The 23611-nt window shown below is 33.8% G+C and overlaps 1 protein-coding gene across 1 annotated transcript in view; it reads left to right on the forward strand.

The window, feature by feature from the left end:
• Positions 1-1685: 1685 nt before the first annotated feature.
• LOC120340475 (E3 ubiquitin-protein ligase HECW2-like) overlaps positions 1686-23611 on the forward strand; it is a 55351-nt gene continuing 33425 nt past the window's right edge. Inside the window, exons 1-9 of the mRNA XM_078119715.1 lie at positions 1686-1839; positions 6255-7145; positions 8170-8319; positions 8878-9002; positions 16170-16274; positions 16677-16780; positions 17661-17769; positions 22485-22648; positions 23387-23526. Coding sequence (XP_077975841.1) covers positions 1790-1839; positions 6255-7145; positions 8170-8319; positions 8878-9002; positions 16170-16274; positions 16677-16780; positions 17661-17769; positions 22485-22648; positions 23387-23526 — 1838 coding nt within the window. The 5' untranslated portion in view covers positions 1686-1789. The remainder of the gene's footprint in view (positions 1840-6254; positions 7146-8169; positions 8320-8877; positions 9003-16169; positions 16275-16676; positions 16781-17660; positions 17770-22484; positions 22649-23386; positions 23527-23611) is intronic.

Below are 23611 nucleotides of genomic sequence, written 5' to 3' on the forward strand. Positions count from 1 at the left end.
CCCTAGCCTTCAACAATAAGTGGGAAGAGTACTTATGGAAAAGCTGCAAGTTTGATCAAAGAAAGGCCCTTGGCACGCCAATTAAAAGTGGAAAGAGTACTTATAGAAGAGTTGCAAGTTTGCTCAAAGCAAGGTCCCAGGCCCTCAACTAAAAGTGAAAAGAGTATTAATAGAAGAGTGTCAAGTGTACTCAAAAGTGAGGTCTCAAGACTTCACCGAAAAGTGGAAAGAGTATTGATAGAAGAGTTGCAAGTTTGCTCAAAGCAAGGTCCCAGGCCTTCAACTAAAAGTGAAAAGAGTATTAATAGAAGAGTGTCAAGTGTACTCAAAAGTGAGGTCTCAAGACTTCACCAAAAAGTGGAAAGAGTATTGATAGAAGAGTTGCAATTTGCTCAAAGAAAGGTTCCTAGCCCTCAATTTTTAAACGTACTAAATCTAGAGATTACTAGCATGTCAAGAAGTTTACATAAATTCATCTTTGCTCCAGAAATTTAGATAAATGCCAGCCATGCTGATTAATAAAACAGATGCAATTGAATATTGGCCTACGGTATCACTGTTGTAGTTTCTATGTCCCAAGCCATGAATATTCTTTTTTCTATGCCACCGTTTCCCAAAGTTTTTGTTCGTGCGGCGCCAAATTTTCTGGGAAAGGAAGCGTGATGCTTTCTTTAGCTTGGGAACCGCTTTTTTATACGATGAATTGCAACGAAAATAATTTAACCTAGTGAAAATAAAATTGCATCGTTTTGCTGACTAAGATGCCTTTAGGATAGATTATAAACGAGATAAAACTTCATATGTATTGATGATTTGGCGATAAGGTTTCTATAAATAAGCTATTACCTATCCATCATTGTGTATTTAGAAAATAATCACTTTGTGGGTTTCTTAACCAAATTTACGGTAGTATTACGATACGTTAGAAATTAGTTATGTTTGAAATATTTAAATCTTGAGTTTTGTATCCTGCCAGGATAATTCGTTGTTCTCACCGGGAACTATCTCAGCGCATTTCTTCCACTGGGGCCTTGAATATTCTCACTTGAATATTGCCTTTCTGAGCATTTTAAATTTTCAGTAAACAGTATTACATTCATGTGATTTTTCGAAAACGAGAATAAAAAAAAAAAAAATTTTAATTACTATTCATACTTCATGTATTTCGCTGTATTTTCCAAAAAACTCATTGAATTGTTTGTTCGCCTTATATATCAACTATCAAGTCCATACTTCCAAAAACAAATAATTGACTAACTAATCCCATATCCTGTCGGACTGGTAACCAAATGAGAGGCTGTGGTTTGCCATATGATTGAGCCGTCTTATCAGCTTTCCTTTCCAATAAATATGTAAATACTTCTATATGTGTTGTTTTTAGAATCATAGAACTTGAAGTGTATTCAAGATCCAATTAAATTATTATTTTAGAGTTCACTGTTCATTCAGAATAACGTATTAGTTTTGGCAATCATTGTAACTGTGCAAATAACCAGTCAACCATTTAGGACTGTACTTACAATCCTACTTTTGTTTCAATTGGATTTTACCACAAAGAATCAATCAAGCGACAATAGTCGGAATATTACTATCCTAACAAAGAGATGTAAATGCTGTAATTTTCCCTCCATTATATACCTGTTTAAGACGAGGTTAAGGTATTCAAACCATTTTTTAACAGATATAAAAGCTGAGTCATAAGTATATTAATAAAAATTCTTTTTGTGGGTGATCTTAATGATTGGATATGAACGGATATATCTTGAAAGGATAGTGTCATTGCCATCTGATGGACTCAACAACTGTTACAGAAAATCAGCCGGTTATATCTGATATATGGTAAGTAGTCATATTTTGATCACATTTTATGGATGTATTTTCAGTGACAAAAAATCCCAGTACTCTCTGCATGTCATTGGCAATTTCTTACTGAGGAGAATAACTAGAATTCGGTTGGAAACCGAAGACTTATCAATCCAAGGTTAGGGGATCCCCCAAAACAGTGGTCTTACTCCATAGTGACACCGTGTGTTCCATCACTAATTAATTAATAACTCGCTAATTATACGACATAATCCATCCAAAATCAATAGGCTTCTGATCCGAGCTAAGATGAATGCACATGCAAAATTTGGAGCAGATTGAACCTTGCTTTCGTGAGATATCGCGTGCATCTAACACACAGACATACAGACAGACAAATACCTATCAACATATTTTCCAATCAAGATCGATAAGTAACTAGTGTCATTAAGTATATATGAGCATGAGAAAATTTGCAAATGGTTAAGAGTATACAACTCTTGGTATATTTCAATATAATATTGACACCCTATACCTTATTTCATATACTATAGACCAGTGATTCTCAACTTTTAAGCCGTGCCCCGTTTTTAGAATTTGTCAAGTCTCGCGCCTAACTTAAAAAATAACTAGCTAACAATTACAGATAGTAAGGCGGAAGTATGTTTTATTAAAAAAATACCTGAATAGAATGTGAATACCGGTATCTAAATTAGTTAGTCCGAATTCCCTGGCGTTAGATTGAATTTGATTGGATGAATAAGCCATGGCAGCAACAGCAAGTCCTTCTCTTGCTAATTGGTAAAGATTGGCTTCGGCTGGTTGTGGTTGCGGACTATTCGGAACGGACTATAAACAAAGAATTAATAGTAACTCTTGACTGAAAAATTTTCATACTAGGATTTTCATATTTATCACAGGTGAGGAAAAATAAAAAAAAAGTGAATAGCCTATACAAAATAAAAGATCAAATCTATCTAATATATTTATTTTGGTGCTCCCGAAGTATGCGAACCAAGATGGCGGACATCGGAACGTAACATGGGTAACAGGTTAGGGTTAGGCGATAATTTTTTTCCAATTTTCCTTATTTTAGTCCTATTATCAGTTCGAAGACTAGCCAAGAGCCTCCCGTAGTATTTATACTTAAAATTATGGCCTAACCCTAACCTAGTACACATATTACATTCCGATGTCCGCCATCTTGGTTCGCATACTTCGGGAGCCCCTTTATTTTAGATTTGTTTTACGCCCCCTCAAATCCTTGTGGGGCGTGCCCCAACATTTGAGAACCACTGCTGTATACTGAAGTCATTTGTTACCTTATTGACTTAACAAGAGGTTTGTTTACATTGGATTGGTTGCTTTGTATAAGCGACAACAACGTGATGTAATATGGAGCGTATTATTCCCAGTATAGGACCATTCAGTCAATGAAACATCAAATTTTACAATGTTGACAAAAGCATCTGGTATACATGGTAGCCTGTTGAATGTGATTCAATAAAAAGTTTTGGGAAGTTTGTTAAGCAGGTTCACCTGTTAAAACGGCTCCAAAGTATATTTAATAAATGTCTTAATCAAACAGCAATAAATGTTCAAAGCAATAACCAAAGTAACACATACAGACATAAGCAACACCAACTGAGCTGTGCCCCAGACTACCGAGTGCACATGGCCACATCACCTTCACAGGTGGTTGGTCATGATCAGTCACCTGCAACTGATGACATCAAAGGTCATGTTCAACCATCTGGGAAAATGCTAGTTGCCATAAGTACAGTTAGCACACCAACTTGAATACCTTTGTATAAATTCAATGTCCACAAAATGGTACATTTGATCTAATTTAAGCCGAAATGTTAGGAAAGATCTCAATACAAACAAATACCACAATCAGGTAAATGGAAAATAACACAAAGCATGTTCAAAACGGGATAGAAGAAATGGCCTAACCTAATATGAAGGAACAAATGTACTTTTTAACGCTCGGTTTACGATACCTGAAACAGATTTTTGAAGATTTATTAAAATAGCGGTGCTAATAAATGTTGATTGAAGCTACTGCTATACAAGGTAGTCTGTTGAATATGATTTAGTATGTGAAAGAATTATTACTATTTTAACCTTTGTATATGATGCTTGACATAGGATTTTGGAAGTTTATAAAAATAACGATGCTAATAAATTTTCTAATTTTTTAATTAATTTTCTAGTGGAAAGACCAATATTATATATTATCTGGACATCTAGCCAAATCAAAAACAAATGGTATTATTCACGTCATTTCGAAAATACTTACATTGTTTTAATAATGTTTTTAAAAATACGGTATATGGGGACGTTTTGGTTCTACTGTCATGCATCAATTGCTCAAAATGATAGTTTTTCAGATGAAATTATTCTGAAGTTTTTGGCAAATCAAGAATTCAGAATATATAATATACTTTTTTCTAAATCTATTTAATATTTGTTTCGGTCAGATTTTTCTTAATATTAAAATGTTTGTTAGAAATTCAGAAAAGGTGGAATTCAGTTATTTAAGGCTCAACATTTGATAGAAATTTTTGGTTATTTATTTCATTAGCTCTAAATTGAATTGAATATTTGATCGTTTTAGATAGCCAGATTGGTCATCTACTACTCTACTAGGCTAAAAGGGTCATAGGTCAGTTAGATATCTAGGAAGTGTGGGATAAATTACTTAGTGCTCTATGTTTGATTGACATTTTCTTTGTTTGTTGTTTATCTCTTTAGAAGGCATCAATTATTCATGAAGGGAATTTGATTTTAATGATGTGGCATTTCTACTAATTAAATTAGTTCTTTCAATTTCAATATATTTAATTCTAAAAACAATAATTTGTCACTTTTACCCATGCCAAAATAATTTTCCGGCAGTGAGGTTTAATAAAACAAATTGAATATTTGAATCTTTTAAAATTAGTTTTATTTTATTTATAAAAAGGAAGGAATACTACAGAAAATTAATTTATGTTATCATATTGGGTTGTCACAAACTCACATCCTTTGTAGACATCAATGTTTTTCAAGTTTTCATGTTTCTCCCTAACAAACTCATAATCTATAAATTTGTCAACAAAAGTACAACTTTTTTCAATAGAACGAGTCGTTATGTTGCTTATCAACCTATTAGTAGTAACAATTTTAAATTTCACTTGATTTAATTTCTTCCAATGTCAAGTCGTTATAATGTAAAACTCACTTAATAGCAATTCTTAAAGACGTAAAATCAATGTTTCATATTCGTAATCAATACATCTGTCTGCTGTCTGCAATAGTCGAGGTCATACTATTGCTTGTCGTTGTTTGATTGAAATCCCTGACTTGTTATTGATTTTGCAAAATGATGCCAGCGGGAATTAAAAATGTCCTAATTAATGATAGGAATTCTAAACTTGATATCTTAATTTATTTGATTAACTACGAAATGGGTATTTTTAATATTTTTTTTTGAAGTTTTTAGCTGGGTGGATTTGCTTAGCATGTTTTCTCTGGGGTTAAAGTTGGGGCCCGAGCCCAGAGACTCAGTAGTAGTCTAAGTTACATTCTGAATTCCCTGGAGTACAGTCTGAAGTCAAAATGTTTCTTTTTTTGTTTGCCAATTGATCGAATTAATAGTTGATTAGTTCCCATCCAAATTTGATTTGATCCCATTCCCAGAAATAAACATTTGCATAGAAAAATCATGAAGGCAAAAAAATTATACATCCACAATGATAAAAAATTAAATAAATACAAACACAAACATATTATCCAATACCCATTTTTACATCGTTAGTCCAATTTTAATATTCCAGTTCGATTTCGATATTCCAAGTTATGTTGTCGATAGAAACTAGAAAGCAACAAGTCTGCAAGCATTTTTTACAGTCTATCAAAGAATACTCTTCATACACTTAAAGTTTTTGTTATTAATGTTTTATTTTTATAGAGGTTGAATAAGAGACAAATTTTTTTTTTAACTGAGAGTCAAAGTTGGAAGTAAACCTTTTTGGAATCTGTATTACCGTATACTTTGTCTGTAATCAGCAAGCGCACAATGAATAACAATTGTGTCTGTCAGAAAGCAGGGCTCTATGCTATTTACTCATGTATAACATGCATTTTTTTATTTTTATTAAAACCTGGTACAGAATTTCGTCGTTATACTAATTTAAAGTAAAATTTACTTGATGTGTTAAAATATTTTGACTGTAATCCATTCAATATTTTATTATTATTTTTTGACTTTTTATTATCAAATTTGGCGAATAAGCAGGGTTCACAACTCACAAGTGTTGAGTTATAGAAGAGGGTCATAGATCCTAAAATTTTAAAAAACACTGATTTGATTCTTTCTGATATTTCATATAGTTTTTATTTTTTGAATTCTATATTTTGTATTTCTGACTTATCTTTATGTATAATTTTTTTTATCGAATTTACAGCAATGAAAGTGCTCTTGAAATGAAAGAAAACATGAACAAAGTAGAAGAAGCTAATAACAATAATAAACTGGCAACAGTCAAATCTTCTGGACAAAATCTTGACATTATTAACAATGATAAACCAGTAAATAGAGACGAATCTAATAAAGAAATCAACATTGAGACGCTAGGAAGGGCTGATTCCACCGAATCCAGTGAAACTGGGGAACTATCATCATCAAAGAGTACAGAATCAAACACTGGATTACCAAATGGGTTAGATTCTGTAAAAAATACCGATTCAAGTAGAACAGGAGATAATAAACAAACTTTGGAAAAAGCGGAAATAACACAAAATAAACAGGGAGATACACTTGGAAATGCAGACATAACTGCTCAGTATTTATCAGAAAAGACTGATCCAGACGGAACTGAGCAAATTAAAAAAGGACCTAATAATTCCGTAACAGTGGCGGATAAGCCTTGTGATACAGTGTCTGTAAACACCCTAAAAGATACTGCAGAACATATTGCATCTACTGACAACACACAAAATTCTGCCAATAAACAGGACCACAACACTAAAAATGTTCTTCAAAAGTCCAATTCGTTTCCAGATAAAATTCCATATGAAATTATGGATAGCCCATCAGAAATAAACGAGGCCACAAATGCACTTGACGATGATAGCATTGAAGATACCACGAATGATATTTCTGACATGGGTGGGGCATCAAATGCGGTTCCTTCTGTCCAGCTAAGAACGCACGCTCGCCATGTGTTCAGGAATAATTTGAGTGTTCTAAGTTGTCCCGATGTAGTTAATATAGTCTCACAAGACAGCATAGACGAGCTGAACGAGGGACCAACAACTCGACGACATAGTGTGGATATCTTCGAACCGAAACCTAAGTGAGTATGATTGGTTTTAATATGCTTCATAAATCTATATAACTGAGCAAGTCTCTGAACAAGAATTATCTAGATCTTCTAGAGCAGGGGTCGGTAACCTTTTGTTGCTCGCGGGCCAAAATTAAAGGTTGCAAGTCATTGGCGGGCCGCCCATATTTTTAGAAAGTTAAAAATCGAATGAATGACCGATGAATCACATTTTATCACACAGATCCGAAGTTAAGTTTTAAACAGCGTGTGAAGACTGACCAATTAAATATTTTTTGCACCATTAAACCATTTGCACTTAGCATCAATTTTTCTGCGTTTTGTTGCCATTTGTCTAAATTATATTTAAATTATAGGCTCATTAAACGAGTAATTGTGAATTACATACTTGTTACGTTATAATATAATTTAGTCTACACGCAAATTCTTTTGCGTAAAAAATATAATCAACAAAACAGCTTTAATTTGTTACTATAATTCAGTGAAGCGTCGCGGGCCAGATTATATTGCTCCGCGGGCCGTATGTTGCCGACCCCTGTTCTAGAGGTTCTGTTTTAGGATGGATATTTTCACCTGTTCACTCTCTCTCGCCTATTTGTGAAGTGAATAGAAATTTGCTATAATAAGGGACTAGGCTAGCAGACACTGATAGGTAAAGAGCTGATGGTTCTGAAAGGATCAGAAATCAGATGTAATACACTCTCAGTGAGATGTTTTCACTCTAGATGGGTGTTTTTACTCTCTAGATTTTTAGGAGCTATAGACAAGAAACCACTCATATATGAAGAGCCATTTAGCTGCTAATGATTTGAATAATTAGTTACGGATGGCTTATTCAAGGATGCCAAAACCAAATAAGCAATCTTAAATTTTTCTTAATTATTCCCAAAATCAAAAATTTGAAGTATTAAATATATTATTAATTCTATTTCAATTAGCAAATTCAAATCCATAGACATCCATCTCTAGACTTATTTACTCTTTTTAGTTCATTTTTGTTATTCCAATTATTTCATCACCATCTATTTTTAATCAGGTTAAAACGCAAGCGAGGTTACTACAAGAGAGCCGAGATATCAGGGCCGATATGTTCATTAGGCCGGGGACCTTCAGCCACCATAAAGGCAAGACCCATCAGATCTGCAAGCAGTGAATCCAATATTATTGACGCTACGAGACCTTCAAGGTATTTCCTTAGTCATGGAAATATTTTATGAGGCATTTTTATGTTTTCACTCAGAACAAGGCCCGGGCTATCTATAAGCAGCCACTGACTTCTGAAAGGACCAGAATTTTTCTGGAAACTGAAAACTGTGAAAAAAGTAGAAAATCGATCAAATCTTTGTTTACGTAAACTTTAAAATTGAATTCTTAGTCTGTATGTCTTAGGTTATGGCTTTGATGTCGTGATTCGGCATGCTTTCTTGGGAGTCTGTTTTCTGTTTTTGAATACCAAAAATCAAATTCATATCAAAATTTTGAATACCCCGAAAGTATGTGTTTTAGAATTTTTCTACATCAAACTCAAAAATTAATTTGGCCAAATGTCCCCAAAAAAGGCTTTTATTTGCCAATACTTTTTGTCTCCAAAACATAATTTCTTCGAAAGTTGGTGTGAGGTTTTTTTTTTTAATAAGAATCCAATTTTTCCACCCGGGATCAAGATTGTAAAGTTACCTAACTTCACATTTATTAACATGTTTTCCATGACAAGCGTCAATAATATTTTTTGTTTTATTTCCAGTTTATCTGTCAATGTGACAGAGTACACACTAAATGATGAGAATCAAGCACCATTGATCATTAAATGGGATATTACCAGTTCTATTTCATCACTGGACTGCATCAGTCTATATCTGAGAAAGGAGGGTAAATATATTTTATTGTTCTTATCGTTACCTTTGGCATATGTAAGCATTTTTTTATCAATTGAAAATGCTTAGTCCAGGGGGGAGCAGACGGGTCATAACCTGGCCCATCAAACCATCAAGTGCGGTCCTTGTCAACGCACAGATTTTCCCTCATCAAGCATGAAATCCTAATCCGACAGTTTATGTTAACATCTGATATTGATAAACTATGCGAGAACTCAAAATTTTAATTGTCCTACTAAAAAGTTAAATAACTAATATTTTGCGTTACAGGAACTTTTTTAATTCGTTGCGCACAGGGAACCTAATTTTTTTTGTGTGGCGCAGGTAGATGTGTGCAGTTGGATATATGGCTCACTGTCAAAAAATGTTGCACACCCCTGGCTCAGACAAATAATCGCTCATTGAAATTGCTTTTTGAAACTTTTGTCATAAAGTTTTCTTCACCATCATGATTTCACTGGAAAAACAATTTATTTAAATATCCAAAATTAGTATTATTAAGTTTAAAAATCCAAAATTATTCTGATAACCGCCATTCTTCTTGTTTGATTACCAATATGCTTTTCTCCTATCATAATACAATGGTAATTAAAATGTATTCAGACAAAAATACTCAGAATTATCAGATAACAATCTAAAGACAGATTGCAGATGTTTATCAGTCTTTGTTTGTTGTAATATTCAAAATTTGGTAGATTGTTATCTCATTGGATTAAATCATAATTATGTAGTTGACATTTGTATGAATCATAGAGAAAAGTTCTTGTGATGTCATAGAGGTTTTTGATTCGGTGGGTAGTTAAAAATGACTTTTTGTCTGTTAGGTTTATTTTGAGATTACCGAATGTTCGAAAGCATTGAAAATTTTTTTTATATTTATTTCATACGAGAGGAAATTCGAGAAATAATACGGCTTAATTATCTCGCAAATAATGGTCCTAATAATATTTACGCTCGTTATTAGTCTAGGTTAGCCAATTGTTAGTCTAATGATAAAGATGAGTCAAACAAACGCAGGTTTAGGTTAAAAAAAATTGGGTTCAGATCCCCTGCCCACTGCCTCGTCCGGTGTGCAATAAATCTAGTACAAAATGACAAATTAGAGAGATTTCGCTTTTTCTAAAAAATAGTAGCTCCTCATTTGCAGTGGCTGCTTGTACTGAGCCATGTTCCGAGTTGAAATACATAAAAATATAGTATGAAAACATACAGGGTATTCAAAAAATTTTGCTCAATTTTATAGTAACAATAATTAAAAAATTTACCCAATTTTATAGTAAAAACCAATTGTAAGTTTAAATAAATTTATTTGTATGATAAATGATAACTACAAGCACAATAAGAATTATTAATAAACAAAGACAAAGAAATTTTTAATTGTCATTACTGTGAAATCAGACAGAATTTTTTAGACACCCCATTCATCCTATGCGTTTTTACTCCTATTTCATAATGTCAATTTTTCTCTTATTGAAATTCAGCTCGTCTGCAGGTTTGCAAAAATAAGTGAAATGCATGTTATACTACTACTGGTAATATTTAGAGCCTCTTGCTAGTCTAATGATGCAATAGATCGTAACTATTGAAAACACTAACAATGCGATCGATTAGCATTTTTACCAACACTTTCAGGGTAAATAATTATGTCAATTTTTCTCTTAAAATTAAAAAAAAATACGTCATCTGTAGCTTGTTGAAGAAAATGTCCAAACATATGTGATCAGTATAGATTAATTTGGACTTCATAATCAGCATAAAAGGCGATAAGATAAAATGCTTGATATAAACAAATAAATAAAAACTGATTATGAAATCAGTAAACAAAACCTTAGATAAAATTTAAAACGTACAGAATATAAGATGGAAGGTTTTGCCAAGAAGAAGTTGTACGTGTTCATGTGAAGTATTGTCTTTCCTATGCATTATTTAGTTACCTGGATGATGATATATCTACTGAGTGGAAAGGCTGATGGGTTCTCGCGTTTGTGGTCTGTGTTCTTCGTGAAAATTGATGAGCTGACTAGACTAGATTGTTGCGCTATAAGAGGTGAAGGGTGTCTGTAAACTTCATTTAAAGCAGTGGGTATCCAATGACGAGGTGCGCTCCACAAGGAATGGGGGGTAGACAATTTTTTAAGGGGGCGTGTAGCGTTCAAATTACGAATTAAAATACTTGTTAGATTTGGTCTTGGCTGCCTTATGTTGGATATTCACATTTCTTTATTATGTACACATGTTTTTTTAGTGGAACATATTTTTGCTTTACTACCTGTTATTTGTAGCTTATTGTTAGCTAGTTATTTTTGAGTTGGGGCAAAAGACTTGACATATTCTAAAAAGACTTAAAAGATTCGAGAACTAATGATTTAAAGTGAAGGAAAGTAGAATAGCGACTTGGAGAGATTTTTAGAAATATGTTATTGTTCCAAATGTTATACGTTCTACAGTTATTCAAAATTTTCATAATTATAAGTTTTTTTTGAATTGTTGATGTTCGTTGTTTTCATATAAATATGTCATTAAAGTTACCAAATTTGAAAAAAAAATTCAGAATTGGGATAAAAAAAATTAAGTAATAATAAGTTAATCTTGCTTCAACTATTTCTTTAGTAATCATATTTTGTCTTATTACTTATCGATCTTGATCGGTGAGTATGTTGATAGGTATATGTTTGTTCGTCTGTTAGACACTTTCGTATGGTATGCGATATCTCACGAATGCAAGGTTGAATCTGCTTCAAATTTTGCATGTGCATTCGTCATATCTCGGACCAGAAGCCTATTGATTTTGGATGACTTATGTCATATAATTAGCGATTTATTGATTAATTAGTGATGGGACACATAGTGTCGCTGTGGAGTAAGAGCAGACGAATCGAAACCACAGTTTCTGTTTTGGGGAATCCCCTCACTTACAAGTCTTCGGTCTCTTACCGATATTCTCATTTTATTCTTGCAGTTTAACATTTTCCCATTTTCGATTAGCTAGTTCTGACAGAGGCATGGTTGGATAATTCAATCTGGACGCCGATGCTGTCACAATCAAACTTATATCAAATTTTGATGTTTTAGTTGAAAAAGGGCTAAAGAATTTGTTGAGATTACGAATAAATTTAATTCTGGTGCAAGGCTTATTATTGTTTTCCACTTTTGCTTTGTAACACTGTAAATATTGTTCATAAAATGTAACTTTTTATGTCTCACCTACATGGCCGTCAGTCTAGGTGGGCAAAACTTTTGGCCCCTGATTCAAAAACCATGCCCATCCCTGAGCTAGTTTTTACAATGTATCTTCATTAAACTAATAAGATAATATTTTCCAAAAATACATCCACTCATAACGAAGCAACACACTTAGTTACTTAAAAGTAACAAGAAAAACAAAAAAAAATTCAGACATGAGCACCATCTGAAGTACTCTTTAGTCTTTACCTACAGGAGATCCGTTTATAGTGATACATTTAGTCCACTTTCTAAATATTCTGGTTCTTTTTGTCAGACGTTCAAATTTAACCCTTTTTCTGTCATTTTTGAAAATCTGGCCAAACCTCACACACTTATATAATACTCGAAGTAACAAAAAAAAAGTTAGAACATGATTAGACATTCAGAAGTTAGAACTTTCTGAAGTACGGTACTTTTCACATATAGAAGATCCTTTTATAGGTATACATTTATGGCAGTTTCAAATTATACTTCAATTACTGCTAGTCTTCTTTGTCAGATATTCAAATTTAACCCTTTTTCGCCAATTTTCAAAAATTGAGCAAACCTTTTTTTTTAATTGAATTTGAGGACATTTGTGGCCACTCCAGAAGTATGTGTCCCAATATGGAGGTAACTAATTGTGTTCGCCTACTTTACATCAAGTTGTGTAAAGGAACTGAAACATATGGGTAAGGGGTTCACTCACTTGGCTAGTCCATGAACTCGCAAGAGAACTAAAATAGGGAAAATCAGAATAAAATTTTTGCCTAACCCTAACCTGGTACACACACTACGAGAGTACCAATTTATGCACCTATGATATGTAAAGGGTTAAACCAACCTACCTCTGCCCGATTTCGTTTTGAAATGTTATCATTGGCACGATCAGAAGTCGTATTTCACAACGACTTCCTAGAAAAGCGTTTGACCCGGTTTTGATGCAATTTTTGGCGACTGGAAACTTACTTGTAGCGATTTAGGAACTTTTTCCAGGAAAATCGTGAAACATTTTCTGAATTGTGGAAATAGAAAATACTCGAGTAAGATTACAATAGAAAAGAGAGTTTGAGTGATTTGAAGATTTTAAAGGTAAATTTTAAAAGTGAAAATATGCTATGTTATTTAATAAATATGTTTCCAATTAAGATTACTGAAAATTGGTTGAGTTGAGCACATGCTTGTTTCTATGATATGTAAAGGTTTGTATATTCGATTCTCATTCCATAATTGTAGAAAATATGAATTTTTGAATCTGCATTTTGGTACAAGAGACAGTAGTAGTGAACATAAATTGTGGGTTTGAAAGAATATTCTAAATACTAGTTTTTATATTTGATTCAATTCAAAAGTTTGCGCATTAACACAAATGTATTTCTGTAACGTTTCGTCTGACCGAGGTCAGACTTCTTCAGACAAGCATTTTACAGCTGTGGCAAGACAACTGTGGTTATACGCATACGGATCCACCAAGGCAAAGGCATATAGAGCAAGGAAAGGTACCGGTAGTTAGTTTCACGTAACCCCAAGTTTTATATTGTGGTTTTAAAAATTAATCCTTAGACATTTATTTAAAGTGGAAATTCAAATCTATTTTTTTTTCTATTTGGAATACATTCTCAAAAAATAGATATTGGAAATTTAGAATACACAGGGTGACCCCTCTTAGAAAAAATAGAACTCAGATTAATTAGAAACATATTCTAGAGAGAACAAAACTTTTGTGCAAAGTGTCGTAGATTTCTGAAATTTTTGGATACAATCATACACAAACAGATGTTCAAGTGTTTTTTTTTCATTTTTTTTCATTCTCATAGAAGCAAATATTCTGATTTCTATTTTTGTTCACCTTTTCATGTGAATACTGATTTTCTGTGGGCATTGCTACTTTGAACTCTCCTGACCCAACCAACCAAAAGGGTGCTTTCATAGGTCAAGGAAATTGAATAACAGCTGTTTGGTATTCAAATTATTAGATTAAAATTCCAAGGGGACGTTTTAAGAATAATTAAAAGTATCGTCTAACCCTAACCTGGTATACATACGACGTTTCGATGTCCGCCATCTTGGTGCACATACTTCTGAGTGCCGATTTTAGTGGTTGTTTCGTTGCTATATTTGCTACTTCAATTCAACTGCAAGGTGTCGTTGACTGGATGACTTGTTGAGTTTTTTGCGAACGTTCATAGCTGCAACAACCCAATATTCGTTTATGTAATATGTTCCATTATTTAATAGCTATTTCATTTTGTTTACTGGTTTGCACGATAAAAGTAAATATCTGAATCTTTCCATAATATCGCACTAAGCTGATTCTTTTTTACTTATTAATGATTGTGCAAGGCTTTGCGCAATGTGAGGTAGATCTCACGATAAGTGTGGTTTACCTCGAATTATACTAGAGAAAGCGCTTTGTCATTCTAGTTTTTATAGTTTTATTTCTTGAGGCAATGTGTTGCAAAATTCAATCCAGTGCAAGTTAGATTTTGCTGCTCATACCTGTTAGACCTAAAATGTTTGTTATGTTCTGAAATGGGAGTTTTTTATTTATTGATAATGAATTTTAATGCAAAGTTAGTTTATTTTTGACTGTCCTGAGTATAGAATCCGTATGTTCAGAATGCATGAAATGTGTCAAGAATTGTAATGCAGGGTAAAAGTAGATGGGACTAATAAAAATTAAGATGATAATTGTTAATAATTTAGGGTGAAGGTAGATGACACAAACAGTAAAACTCCTAATACATTGATAAAGAGAAAAATAACTTTTTACAATGTTTTACTTTTTACGTATATGGATTGTTCATATAGCTCAATTAAACAGAGAGAACAGAAAATGAATGAATTTTACCATTACGAAAATGCGATCTGTATGTTCAGAATGTATAGATTGTTGAGAAAAGCGATTTTGGGTGAGGGGGGAATAAACAAAAGCAGTGGATTGGACCCCTAATGAAGACTATTAATAATAATCAAGATATTGATAGAAAATGTTTAAATGTTTATATCAGGTAAATGTGAAATTAAAGTTGTTGTCTATTGTGGAGTATTGATAAGCAGAAAAAAGATATATGATTGCAAGCCAATTATCTGAGATGGGGAAGACATAGCTTCAACAGCGTGAAAACAAAATGTTTGTGTCAAGAAAGGCATTTTACGTTGGAACGAGATGCAAGAAATACTGTGTTTGATCCTCTTGACTAAGTTTGATACTAGTTGAAATATATTGAAAAAAAATTGAACATTATATTTATATGCCATATTAGGAAAAGAAGTTTGCATTTTTTTAAATTACCGTGATGAGTAGATTAAGGCAGGTATAGAAGAATAAAGTGACATAAATATACTCTCGACAGAGTTGATGAGACAGCTTGATCAAATGTTAAACTGGCGGACGCCTTGAGTGGATACAGAGAAATAAAATTTTTTGCAAGACTGAAATTAGAGCTTAGCATGTTTTCATTAAAATTTCATTGCTGAAACCATTATTTTGATTCAAGCAAAAAAACATCTAATTATTTGTGGAGATTCTGAAATTCGCATTGCTGTTTTATAATAATATAACTTTTTGAAATGTGTATCGTGCTCCACATATTCAAAAATACAAGTTAGGAATGTATTTGGATTAGTGAATTATTTGAGATTTACATATTTATCCTGGGGGAGAGGAATGCCGAAAGATGATTTGATCATGCCACGGCCCCTTGTCCGGTTACCAGTCTTATGTCTGGTATTGGATTAGTTGGGGAGTGGAGGAAGTCGTAACCAACAGTTATGTGAACCACCCTACAGTGGTGAGGAGTCCATCAATCCTTTCACACATTGCTATCCCTTACGTGATTGGAACCTGCGAACCCACGCAATGTAATCAAAGGTGCGGTGACGAGCATATTCATACGGCTTAGCACGATGCGCCACACCGCTTAGCCGAGTTAACATGTTTTTTTTTATTCCACAGATAATGTTCCTGAATTGGTAAGCTTCCGTAATGCAGGAGTTGGATATATGCCGAAGGGAGAAATAAAATGGGATTTAAATCAACATCAAGACAAATTTACTGCAGGTAAAAAAATTGTTAGCTTTGTTTTATTGTAAGAGAATGTTATACGTATGTGTGTGTGTTGTGTGGCTTTACAATTCAAGAGTTTTGGGTAAATTGAAATTGTTTGAAACGGAACTATATTAATCTACCGGGAGATAAGGGATAGTGTTGTACAGAAGCAAAAGAACATGTTAGGTATAATTTTGGTATGATTTTGCCAAAAGCACAATGAGTAATGTAATAATAGAAGAGTAATAATAGAAAACAAAGTAAACAAGTTAATATGGAGTTTCTTGCAATTACTTGTATTACGATGGACATGATCGAGTTATATTATTCCAAAAATTAAGAGTTTAAATGATCAAAATTTGTTTCTAGAATAATTGATTTGTTCTCCATTACAAAGTTATTTTCTTTTTCCAGATAAAAACTTGGTTGTGTTCAAATATTATCACCCGACATCGACCGGTGGATTATCGTTGGTTGCTTCTACGGATCAAATCATTGTTTGTAAAAAGGCGAGAACGGTAAGATTGTGAATTCGTGAATTTTTTGTGTTAGTTGATGCATATTGCAAAGATACTTTATGCAGTAAAAAGTATGCACGCTAAGACTCGGAATCCCCTACTTTTAAAAAATGTAAAAAAAGGCGTTTTACTATAGCAAGGGTTCCCAAACTTTATTGGCCACGGGCCAAAATTAGAATAGGAAGGGTGTTCGCGGGCCGGAAGAGCGTAGTGCGCGATGATTTATTCATGACATTTTTTTGAAACATGTTCGTTAACTCATAATAGTGCTTCATGACGTATTCCTTCAGAATTGGGATGGTTTGCTGACAAAGAAGACAAATCGCTGAAGTTTGATTCTTTTCAATACAGAAATACGAACGCTGCTATTTGTTTATTTAAGATTTAAATAAAATATGTTTCCTGAGTGTAGTTTATGTTTGTTATTTGACATCTCAAGCTTTCTTATATGGTTGATATCTGAATTACTGCCCTATGTTATCCTAATACCTAATACGTATAATTGAGAGACGGGTGTGCTTAAACTGTAATAATGACATAACAATTGGCAGTGTCTATAGATCACAAAAAAGTAGAAACAAAGTCTGTTGAACACTATTTCACTTAAGCTCGACGGGCCATTTTAAATTGTTATGCGGGCCGGATTTGGCCCGCGGGCCGCGGTTTGGGAACCCCTGTTCTATAGCATACATAGCAATTTTTTGTAGCCTGGAATGCTATTTAGAACCTCACGACTCTTAAAAACCCATGTTCAAGCTGGGATCGCTAGCTGTTATCGTCTAACTTGGCAATAGAAATTACTTCCATTTGACAAATCCTGCCTCGTCCCTGTCTCTGAGATGAGAGAGAGTATGAAAAGTTTATTTTTTTTCTTTTCCAGCCTCCCTCCTCCACGTCTGAAGAAAGTGGAAGCATGCGAGTCACTGCAGTCAATGCACCATTGAGACGAGCACATTCCAACGCTGAACTTCTCACTTTAGTTTTATCTGGTAAGCGTTTTCTGAGATGTTTTTACTCTGAATGAGTCTCCTTTTGTTTCTAGATAAAGGGATTCATTGTGAACAAATTATATCCATTTTCTAATAATTCCCTATTAACTGAACCGAGTTTCCTTTATTAAAAATTAAAAAGCAGCGATTCCTAAACTTTTTGTTCATGCCGTGCCTAATTATCAGGCAAAAACCCATAGGGACTGACACAAAAAAATGTTTTTGCTCTGAATGAGGCTACTTATGCTTCTAGGGCACATTGAACACACAAATTATTTCAATTTTCTAATGAAAACAAGTAGGCAAATAGATGTTTTGGAGCTGGAGCCACTTAAATTTCTGATAACTCCGTCTCAGGTTCACCAATATGTCCTGGCTTCATGCACCAACTCCAGGTTTTGAAAAAGTGGGGCCTTTTCAGTTAGGCATCGCACAGGCCTACCCAATTCATTACGGGGGCATGGTGGCCAAACTTGAGATTTCTAACTCATGATGTAATAGAGAAAATACAGTAATAATGGGATAATCAGTCCAGAATACTCAATGTGGCAATGTTGTTTTCCAGAGTTCTTTAATAATCTCAGCAGGACTTTGATCTAAAAAAATGTGAAATTTTAGGTGCAGATAAAAATAATGAACAGTTTGGTAACTTGACGTAAAAGGATGACAAAGCATTACAAGACAGGAATATAGACATGTAGTGTCACGATTGAATGACTTCGTTGATGACATAATATTCATAATATTGCTGGGTTTGTTGGGAACTATAATATGCCCCTGATACAAGAAGTCCGTAGTTGGGATTTACTGGTAAGATAGATAAAATGAAAATGATCCATAAAAAAAGGGTCAAAGCAGAGTATCTAGGGTGTGAATGCAATGCTATTCAAGTTTTTGGTCATCATTGGACATTCATGAGCAAATATTTTTCAAGTTGGATGAATTCTCACTGATGCAAATAATGAAATTTTCACTTTTAAAAGCAAAATAGCAAGATTTCTGTAACAGATATGGCAGTTTGGAAAAGGCTATTTTTATGTCACAAACAAAGTCATTTAACTATAACATCGGACATCTGGCAAGTGTCCTACCTTTGTGATTTTTTTAGTGAATATAATTAAATTTATTTATATTACCATGGAAAAGCAAAATTTATAAATATTAGACAGCAAATTTGAACACCTATCATGCTAATAGGATTTTCCTATTTCCTGTCCAAGTAAATGTTATTATTCAACTCTAATTTATTCATCACTCAAGAAAATTTTAACATTTTATAAGTACTTGAAATCTTGAGCACAAATTCTAACCTATGTAACATACAAAGTCATTGAACCGTGACATTACAGGTTGGCATTCGCATTTTGTGATGCCTTGTCATGCTTTTGCGTCATATAACCCAAACTGATGATTATTTTTGTCACCCCTAAAATTCCAGATTTATTTTTAGCTCGGGTTACTAAGGACTCTTGGTCACGTGAAACATTCCTTTTTTTTCTGGGTCTGTCGCACGTTAGCCCATTCTTGGCCTTCAAATAACCAGGTTTACTTTTGGTTAAATGTGCAGTGTTAGGTTTTTTTTGGTCATGTGTATATCACCCCTCACTAATTTTATTATTAGTCCTATAAAATTCCAGATTCATTTTTAGCCCTAGTTACTAAAAATACTTCGTCATGTGAAACAATTTGCTTTTTTTATCCCTCGTCAATCCATTCTTGGTCCTTAAACAATCAGATTTGTTTTTTTATCTCAAGATTACTAAGGACTTGTATTACTCACATGGAGTGTTTTGAATTCTGAGTCTGCTAACGTTAGTCTATTCTTTGTCGTATGAAAAATTAGATTAATTTTTAGGTTAGGCTTACTATACACAGGCTGAGGTCATAATATGATGCATTTTGAAGCCAAATTTACATTACACCTTGCTAATGTTGGTTTTATAACATTTGAGGATCTATTTTTAGCTCGGGTTTCTAAGGATTTCTGGTCATATGAATCATTTTTTCTTTTTTGGGGAACATGTGTTTTTACCTCAAGATAACTGATGTCTGGGCATTTCAAATGTGAATAACTGTTTGCCAACAAACATATTTATTATGATTATTTGCCAATTCTGTTAATTACAACCATAGATGTTCGACATCCATAAAATGTTTTAATTCATTCAACATTTTTTAGATCGAATATTTTCCTCAATTTTAGGGATAAGCTAAAAAAGTTTGATTTTGAAATCTCGCAGTATGACCAAATAAGACCATAATTTAATTTTTTTGTTATCTAAACTTTCTCATTTCTAACCCAACGAAAATATATATTTTTTGTTTAATACAATCCAATTTAGAATTTCCCTGATATTCCATATTCAAAAATATTACTTCAGAATGCATCCGTAATAGTAATTAGTTAGCAATCCCATGTTGGCCAACTCTGAGACAAACATCACTATATTTACTTTATAAGTCACTGAAATGACTGTTTGACAGCAAACATACTTATATGGTGATTATTTACCAATTCTGATAATAACAGCATTTATGTTTTCTGGTTTATAAATTGGGTATCAAATAATCTCAATTTGACATTTTGTATTAAACCTGTTGAGAAGATTTCTATATGATGGCTTAAATAAATTGTTAACAGTGGCGAAGTTTAGGTATGAGAATATCCAATTTTTCACTCATTCTATTAGCAGGGGCAAAGGTCATTTGTAGGTATAGCTGAACACTTACGTTATCAATCATTATGCAGGGTAACCAACTTGTAGTTGTGTGAACTACCCTGTGATGACGAGATGTACGCCATTCCTCTTTACACTTATCATTGCCACCAGGTTTTAACACATGTAGGGTGATTAGTGCAATTATCTCAAGTGTGTCAATCATCAAGTTATATGTTTCTTGAAATGTTAATTTTAAAACAGAAATGTATACTTCAATACCACTGGACATGCATAGAAATCACAACTGTGGAATTATCACCATCTTTTACTTATTTATTTTTGTAAATATGGCAGATCTTTTCAAATTCGCTATTATATTAAACTTCAATTTTCTCTACACCATATTATTCCCGTCCTCATGACTTCTTTACCGAACCATGACGGACAATCCCCAACAAACTATGTTATTTTGATCCATGGGCTTAGAATTTTAGGGGTTTAGTTTTTTAATGCCATACACCCAGCAGCAGAAGAAGTGTTTATATTGTAGGGATATATTAGGATTGAAATTTTTGCAGTCTAAACTCGATCTATTCTTGTGATAAATCTAACACAGATATAATAAGCTCATACACTAGGCTTTTATTAGCTCAAACGTCAACTAAGAGCCATAAAGCAGCACGAACCGAGGAATGACTTTCGAATCAAAACACCATGCTATTAAAGGACGAACAGTATATGGCAGCAGGGTCAAATGTTGCGACTGTTTAATGTGTTGCTAGATTTTAAGACTCAAATCACCACAATTATTATGTTAATTTTAGGGCTGTTCAAGACAAATTGAATATCCTGAACAATTTAAAATTTAAATTCCTCATTTTAGAATAATTTAGAATAGATTTAAAAATCAAACCCTAAGACCACCACACAGGGTATAATAGATTCGGCAGGCAATTCTGAACCCGATATATCTCAGGCCATTTAAACCTATTAAATTAATTAACCATTCAAATGATATAGAAAGACGTTTTAGATTCCCGTAGCTGAAATGAATGTTTTACGTGACAAAAAAGTCATTATACGCTGAAAAAGTCAGCTATTTTAACGAGCGCGTAATCGCAGCGACTGTTTCAAAAGGACATGTGAATTTTCGATTTTGAAATCCCTTTTTTTAAAAATCCTTGCTGCTCGTCTTCTACCACCTCACCCTCAGGGTGTAATACAGGGGTTCTCAACCCCCAGGGGTTCACGAAAAGAATTTCAGGGGTACTTGGATGACAGTCGAGTTTTCGTTGCTTTTTTTAATATCCTTTAACAAAGAAAGCAACTACAAGAGGAAAATAAGTGCCTATTGAAACTCAGCGTACATTTTTCATGATCTTGCGTTGTAGCAAATTGTTAGTCAATATATCACAATTCAGTTTGGTGGCTGATTACTGGGGGTTCTTGTTGATTGTTTCGTGACTCGGGGGGTACTTAACAGAGAAAAGGTTGAGAACCCCTGGTGTAATAAATTGGGGAAACAATACTGAAGCCAGGCCCTTCCCTGGGAGATATTTTCCTCCAGAAATAGTTACTTCTTACCTAGCAGTGGCTGCTTGCACAGAGCCTTGGTTTGAGTGAAAAAAGGGGGCTCCCGAAGTATGTGAACCAAGATGGCGGACATCGGAATGTAATATGTGTACTAGGTTAGGGTTAGGCCATAATTTTAGGTATAAATACTACGGGAAGCTCTTGGCTAGTCTTCGAACTGATAATAGGACTAAAATAAGGAAAATTGGAAAAAATTATCGCCTAACCCTAACCTGTTACCCATGTTACGTTCCGATGTCCGCCATCTTGGTTCGCATACTTCGGGAGCACCGAAAAAAGTATGCGACAGCGTTTAAAAAATGTAGTTACAATTGTAAATCATTCTGGTTCGGCCATTTCTGTGCCAACTCTGCTGCATATTTTATATATAGACAGGCTTTCATTATTGATCCTTTGAATACAAAATATCTTGAAGATAAAAATATACCGATAAATAATAATATATCATTAAATCTTTTCCAGGTCTTTGTGGTTACAATTTAAAACGAGGCGTATTCTTCAATCCATACCCATACGTCAAAATTGCAGTGTTCCCCGGACCTCGTTGTAGCAAACAACCTCATCATAAGCAAATGTACAGAACAAAACAAGCAGGGAACACTATTAATCCTGTGTGGAAAGAGCAAGTAAGTAATTCCTCAAGTTGAACGAAATTCTCAATGGCCTCTGAACTGGCCGGTTTTAAACACGAATTGGGATAGAATTTCTCCGGAAGGAAAGGAAAGACAATATGACGGCATTGGCGAACCACGGCCTCTTGTCCAGTTACCAGTCCATGTCAGGTATTTGTTTAAGATGGATGGATGCATGTATGAATTGATAACATATTAGGATAGGATTTCCATATACGACCCAATGAAGAAACTCTTAAACGACGTCTGAAAACAGCCATTCATCTGGTTATTTGTTCAAGTGGGGAATAGTTATTTGGATAATCTCTCCAGATGCATGACTTATCTCTTGCAGCATTTGTATCTGTAAATCCATGCTAGGTGGCATGGCGCTTAGTGCAGTGATCGGCAAAGTCTTCTTAAGTTAGTTTGTAAAATGAAAAAGGTTTCAAGGCCCGAAAATTTGGAAATTTCAAATGAACCATGTAATAAACTTGTTATAGAACATTTAATTTGTTCAGTTGAAATGAACGTAATGTATGATTGTCTGGTATATGAACAGAAACCATTTAGCAATAAATTTATATGTTATGTTGGATCCCCGTAGTTTGACAATACAGCTGTGGCTCAAATTGAAACTTTGTCTTCAAAAACTGGTCAAACCAAGTGACTTAACTTCCAATTCCACATTAAAATCCCCAATACATCGTTAAGGCTTTGGTTATTGTTTAACCGTTTATCTTCAATTCACAGTTCATTGTCCAAGTGCTTCCAACTGATTTAGTTGAACTTGAAGTTAAAGACAGATTTGATCGCAGTCGACCGATCTTACGAAGGTTCCTCGGACGGCTTCTAGTCCCGGTCGCAAAGTTACAGGACGTTATTAACCAAGGGTAAGTCAGGGAATTAAAAGAGATAGTTATAAAAACATTTCAACATATCTGGGAGGATAGGAAAGCTGATAAGACTGCTCAAACA

This window comes from Styela clava, chromosome 14 (genome assembly GCF_964204865.1).
Source record: "Styela clava chromosome 14, kaStyClav1.hap1.2, whole genome shotgun sequence".
NCBI lineage: Eukaryota > Metazoa > Chordata > Ascidiacea > Stolidobranchia > Styelidae > Styela > Styela clava.